This window comes from Coregonus lavaretus (assembly GCF_964263955.1).
Source record: "Coregonus lavaretus genome assembly, chromosome: 20".
NCBI lineage: Eukaryota > Metazoa > Chordata > Actinopteri > Salmoniformes > Salmonidae > Coregonus > Coregonus lavaretus.
This window is the reverse complement of record NC_140007.1, coordinates 41,348,633-41,355,410: the sequence shown is the minus strand read 5'-3', so window position 1 is coordinate 41,355,410 and position 6,778 is coordinate 41,348,633. Positions and strand designations below refer to the sequence as shown.

At 46.3% G+C, this 6,778-nt stretch overlaps 1 protein-coding gene across 1 annotated transcript in view; it reads left to right on the top strand.

The window, feature by feature from the left end:
• The window catches only part of LOC311147899 (protein FAM107B-like), a gene marked incomplete at both ends in the record, with an annotated part of 3,823 nt that extends 505 nt beyond the window's left edge, over positions 1-3,318 (top strand). Inside the window, 5 exons of the mRNA XM_084184736.1 lie at positions 1,050-1,089; positions 1,370-1,544; positions 2,018-2,093; positions 2,766-2,834; positions 3,214-3,318. Coding sequence (XP_084040862.1) covers positions 1,050-1,089; positions 1,370-1,544; positions 2,018-2,093; positions 2,766-2,834; positions 3,214-3,318 — 465 coding nt within the window. The remainder of the gene's footprint in view (positions 1-1,049; positions 1,090-1,369; positions 1,545-2,017; positions 2,094-2,765; positions 2,835-3,213) is intronic.
• Positions 3,319-6,778: the final 3,460 nt, after the last annotated feature.

Here is a 6,778-nt window from a genome sequence, read left to right as displayed (position 1 = left end):
GGCTGTTACATTGTTCAGTTCTAATAGGTTGGTGCTTGTTTTCACTGGCCTCAAAGGTATAATGACAAGGACGGAACATGCATTGTTTACTACGATTTCTCCTTATATTTGTTGATTTTTGTCATCAGATGATTGACATGGCATTATTATCATGATGACATTGAAGCTCCTTAGTTGAAGCCCCTATGATGATGATGATGATGATGAGCTTGAGAATGGACCGGACTGGGAAACCTTGGCAACCTTGAGTGTAGAGCCAAACCATTAGTAATACCTGACTCTCTGACAGGAATTCCCTCCGTGTGACATCACTATGAGTAAATAGAGACGACAGCAGGCAGCCTAGCCAGGGATGGCTCTTCTTCTTCATGTGTTAGTAACACAGCAGACAGCCTAGCCAGGGATGGCTCTTCTTCTTCATGTGTTAGTAACACAGCAGACAGCCTAGCCAGGGATGGCTCTTCTTCTTCATGTGTTAGTAACACAGCAGACAGCCTAGCCAGGGATGGCTCTTCTTCTTCATGTGTTAGTAACACAGCAGACAGCCTAGCCAGGGATGGCTCTTCTTCTTCATGTGTTAGTAACACAGCAGACAGCCTAGCCAGGGATGGCTCTTCTTCTTCATGTGTTAGTAACACAGCAGACAGCCTAGCCAGGGATGGCTCAGGATGAATCAACAAGCAGCATGATTAACACAGGGAAGACTTGATTACGTAGCACATTGTTTGATTAAAATGTGCTATGTGACGGAAGATGTTTTACACTATAGGAAAATATTACCCACACATCCAGTGTTTCTGAGCAGATGCTTGAGATGGTGATCAAATAGGATGTTCAGACTCCACTCCACATAATGCACCTGTGGTTCATTGACAGTGTTTCAACCCTTATGTCTCCGTTAGCTCTCTAATGTTTTACACCATGCCCTTGCTACCGTGTGTTGCGGATGTGTGGTTCCCTACTGTATCATATTACTGGACATTTGCAGTACAATGTTTTGTTATACTCTGCTGGAGTTAATTAATGGCCGATCTTCTCTCACATTTCAGGTGCTTCCTCAGCGGCCAGGATTTTGGCACCATAGAAAAGGTATATCTATAGTAAAAGCTAAGACTGACTCAATTAATAAATGATGTGATCTCAGATTTGATGGTCCAAGTTGACTTGTGGTAGCCTGAGTTGTAAGTAAGCATTTCACTGTTGTATTCGGCGCATGTGACAAATACAATTTGATTTGTTTTGTCTGTTTTTGCCAACTCATGGAATTGTCTGACAATGACAGCAATGGAGTCTGCACACAGCACACAAACAGATCTGGAAAAAGGCTAGACTTGTGCCAGACTTGTGTGAACCCTTTTCTCTCCTGTAGAGAACTATGTGTGCCGCGACGCCCTGTCCCGGCAGTCTACAGAGTGTAGTGAGGTCCAGGAGGTGAGCCATACGCAGTCCCAGCTGCAGCAGCCCAGGGTGAAACTGAACGGCTCCACGGTGGAGACATCCAGTCACCTCGACCTGCACCGTGAACTGCTGGTCAGCACCAAACGGTGGTTGAAATAAACACTCACATATACTTACAATATGCACAGAAATCGACAAAAGGCTCTGTTATATGTCTCTGAAGTTTTAAGAAAGATCACATCTGCTGAAGCATAGACAAAATGAATAGTGCAGAGATAATAGTTTAGGTACAGTATTATTAACTAAACTATGCTGCTTTTATTCCCAGCACCACAAGGAGAGACCGAGTAGTGTGTGTGTGTGTGTGTGTGTGTGTGTGTGTGTGTGTGTGTGTGTGTGTGTGTGTGTGTGTGTGTGTGTGTGTGTGTGTCTGAGCCCCCTGTGTGTAATACCCTTTTCACACAATCATGCCAACCTGAACCGTTCTCTTCTGACTTAGGACAATGTGAAAATAAATATCTATCTAGCAACTATGGTGGATGCAAACCAGGCCAGCTCAGCTCTGCTTGGCGCAGTAGTGTAAATATGTCTGGACATGTTGTCTGTTGTGCCCATTTACAGGCCTGTTGCCAGGAGAGAAGCCTGAGCTGAAGCGAGTCCAGGAACAGAGGAGGCTGGAGCAGCATAGAGAGCAGGAACTGGCTCTACAGCCTCCTCTGGAACTGGAGCAGCAAAGAGAGCAGGAACTGGCTCTACAGCCTCCTCTGGAACTGGAGCAGCATAGAGAGCAGGAACTGGCTCTACAGCCTCCTCTGGAACTGGAGCAGCAAAGAGAGCAGGAACTGGCTCTACAGCCTCCTCTGGAACTGGAGCAGCAAAGAGAGCAGGAACTGGCTCTACAGCCTCCTCTGGAACTGGAGCAGCAAAGAGAGTAGGAACTGGCTCTACAGCCTCCTCTGGAACTGGAGCAGCATAGAGAGCAGGAACTGGCTCTACAGCCTCCTCTGGAACTGGAGCAGCATAGAGAGCAGGAACTGGCTCTACAGCCTCCTCTGGAACTGGAGCAGCAAAGAGAGCAGGAACTGGCTCTACAGCCTCCTCTGGAACTGGAGCAGCATAGAGAGCAGGAACTGGCTCTACAGCCTCCTCTGGAACTGGAGCAGCAAAGAGAGTAGGAACTGGCTCTACAGCCTCCTCTGGAACTGGAGCAGCATAGAGAGCAGGAACTGGCTCTACAGCCTCCTCTGGAACTGGAGCAGCAAAGAGAGCAGGAACTGGCTCTACAGCCTCCTCTGGAACTGGAGCAGCAAAGAGAGCAGGAACTGGCTCTACAGCCTCCTCTGGAACTGGAGCAGCAAAGAGAGCAGGAACTGGCTCTACAGCCTCCTCTGGAACTGGAGACTGAACTACGCAAGAGACAGCAGATACTGCTGGAGGTAACACACACACACACACCACACCACACACACACACACGCCAAACACACACACACACACACGCCAAACACACACACACACGCCAAACACACACACACACACACATACACTCACCAGATACACACACACACCACACACCACACACACATACACCAGACACACACACACCACACACACATACACCATACACACACACACCACACACACACACACGCCAAACACACACACCAGACACACACACCAAATACACACACACACACACACACACTATGTAATAAAACACCAATAACATTGGGAGAAAAACAAAGTGTATTTACTATTTACAAAAACAGCAGAAGGCTATGACCATGTTTGAAATGAATCTACTGTCATGTTTCAGTATGAGCAGGAGGAGATCAGGCTCCGGGAGGAGCAGGAGAGAGGAGTCCCTGAGTTTGTACGTGTGAAGGACAACCTGAGGCGCACACAGATGTCTGGGCAGTGACGGCTACTTGACATTCCGTCCCGTCTCATCACCCCCCGCAGCCTCTCACCACGGAAGCCGTGGCTGCGGCCCATTTCTTCACCCAAGGGTCCAAAGAGTGCACTTGTTCACCTCCCTCACCACAATGGTTCTGCCATTGCAATGAACCCATCCTCCTGTTTCTCCCTACACCAGCCTCCACTGCACCCCATAACCTACAGCTATATGATGAGGGTCAACTTCACTGCAGCAAGTTACTGAAAAGACTACTCCTAGGACTGATATGCATCTCTCGCTGGACTGTTGTAGGAAAACCGGTCATAGGTTTCATATAGAGAATGTGAAAGTGCATAGGTCTACTGAAAACAATGTGTATGTTAAGGACAAATATTTTATTTGATTTATGAATAAATGTTTTTTTTATAATGATTCACTTTTAGTTTTGAAGTCTGTATTCAACACAAGCAATTGGTTTACAGCAGCATGGTGTCATAATGTGGTGTGTTCCATGTCATTTTGGTTGGTTCATTTAATTCAAAGGCCATACATTAAGTATATGTTACTCCACTATTGGACACAGGGCAGTGACTGGAACTCTGAATTCTCTTTATGTAATGCAGTTATTTTCTATTTTCAGTTGTCACTCATATAGCTAAACCCATCATGACAGATGTTATGTGGATTAGTCTGTTGTTGTTGCTCCTTTTCTTTTCTTAGCAATGTGTTTACCAAGAAGACAATAAAGATTACAAACATTCCCGTTTAAATAACCCTAGTGTTGTAGAATCTAGGGGACAACAGCTGTGACAATCAATACTTGGCCTGGCCAGCTCTCCTGCGCTCAACTGTTCCCCAAGGGCTCTTCCGTCTTTCACATGGATATGGGACTTTGTTTAATTAGCCGATCTTTTCATTCCATCACGGGATGAGAGAAAAAAGCTGGCCATCTGGAGGGATGAGGCCGGGGGAGGGATGAGGCCGGGGGAGGGATGATGCCGGGAGAGGGATGAGGCCGGGGGAGGGATGAGGCCGGGAGAGGGATGAGGCCGGGGGAGGGATGATGCCGGGAGAGGGATGAGGCCGGGGGAGGGATGAGGACGGGAGAGGGATGAGGCCGGGGGAGGGATGAGGCCGGGGGAGGGATGAGGCCGGGATAGGGATGAGGCTGGGTGAGGGATGAGGCCGGGGGAGGGATGAGGCCGGGGTGGGGATGAGGCCGGGGGGGGATGAGGCCGGGGGAGGGATGAGGCCGGGGGAGGGATGAGGCCGGGGGGGGATGAGGCCGGGGTGGGGATGAGGCCGGGGGAGGGATGAGGCCGGGGAAGGGATGAGGCCGGGGGAGGGATGAGGCCGGGGGAGGGATGAGGCCGGAGGAGGGATGAGACCGGGGGAGGGATGAGGCCGGGGGAGGGAATGGTAGCTAAAGCGACATGCTTGCTCTACCTCTCCACCCCCCTCTCTGCCCCGACCGGGCAAGTAAAGGGATGACGGCGGGTCTGATCTGGTCAAGATGCTCCGGGGGTCATTTGTGACTCTGGGGGTTGGGTTTTTTAATTGATTTTAATGTATTCTACAATCTATCATCCTTCTTCAGTGACTTTAAATACCTTTTTATACCGTTAAATATAATCTGTCAAAACAGCATGAAACAAGTTAGATGTAATTGTGGATGCATGTCACGCATTTGAACTGTATGTCATTGTATTATTCAAGAGGCATGCTCCATCACACACTCCTACCAGCCAGCTGTCCACCGGCACTCGTCTCTGCCTCTCCCACTAACTTTTATTTTCTCCAGCTATTCTTCTCGATCACCCCTTTCTGACATATAACATATCATGTCTGTGTCAATGGGGCATAGCGTGTCTGCAGAAAAGAAAAATGCTCTCGAGTGAAAACGTTAGGAATAATTATCCAACATGAAGTTACATTTACTTTGCTATTCTTTCAAAAACTCGTCCAGAAACTATACCCCGTCAAATAAAAACATATGTGACAATTCTAACTAACTTCCGCAGCACGCTTCTCTCTCTTTCCAGAGAATGGTTTGATCCGAGGACAGACGTCCCACCATAGAACGGAACGCCCCCAATATCCAAAACACATCTGACTCGAGATAGACTCACCACATTTCTTCAACGAGATGCTGTGGTGAAGTTCTCAGGATTGCTGGACCAACGCTTTTAAAAGGTAAAAAAAAAAATCCAATTTTATAAACGTATTGTTATATGGCACAGTGAGAATACAGTTATAGTAACTGAGTGTACAGTCAGATTGTTACAGTGTAACAATGTAGACAGTTGAAAACTATGGAAAGTTACCGTATCATAATCAGATGAATGCATATAGACGTTCCAACAGGACAACTGATACAAAGTTTCAATTGATGAGTATGACTTTTCAACTCAGATTTATCTGAAAAGTATTATTTTATTCAGACATCAAATATTTTACAGACATTAGATGAGCAACTCTCAGAAGTCCTGTTATTTTACATGGCTATTATTTGTCTGATTAACGGTGAGTCATATGAGCGTTGCTAAAAGTTGACCTCTTAGACCCAGAATTAAACCTGCATTAGTCCTAACATATAACTCAGTGAGAGTGTTGAGTTTATACAACACGCTAGTCATCTTAGTGATACAATCATCAGTATATCCTGTCACATGTTGAAGGCTCTTTAACACAGGAAGACGAGTCAAAAGGACCTAATGGTCTGCAAATTGCTCATTACTGCTAGTTTATTCCTGTGTCCGTTGGAAAACGAAGCCTCTGATAATGGAAGTTGACATAGGAAACATCTTGCTAATATAGATGGGATTTGGCTTGGCATTGGAGTTTCATTTAAATTAATGATGATCACTCATCGCTGTGTTGATTCATTCTTTACATGCTGGTGTGGTCATAGAATTAGAATGAATGACTTTAGAATGCCCATTCTATTCATTCTAATTCTATGGTTGTGGTTGTGGAATTTCAGATGTTCTTCTCTCCCATCTCTGCCCATTGTTTTACCACTATGTTGATGGATACATGTTTTGACTTTACAGGACTGTTGGTCTAGAAGATGATCAAAGAAAGAGAGTGTGTGTATAAAACTGCTCCGAAATCACTCATTCTCTCATTCACTCTTTCACTCACTCACTCACTCACTCACTCACTCACTCACTCACTCACTCACTCACTCACTCACTCACTCACTCACTCACTCACTCACTCACTCACTCACTAGTCCCCCACATTGAATCCCTTTCCCTCTCCTCCACTCCAGCAGACCATGTTGTATCTATACAGACAGAACAGAATGAATCCATTTTGCTATTGACCAGCCTCTGAAATCAGGCATGCTGTAAAGTCATTTAGTGTTCTTTCATAGTATCAGCATTCACTAGAGAATCTTAATTACAGGCTTCACATAGGCCTTGGTTTGGTTTCAGTTGAACTCACACACACACACACACACACACACACACACACACAC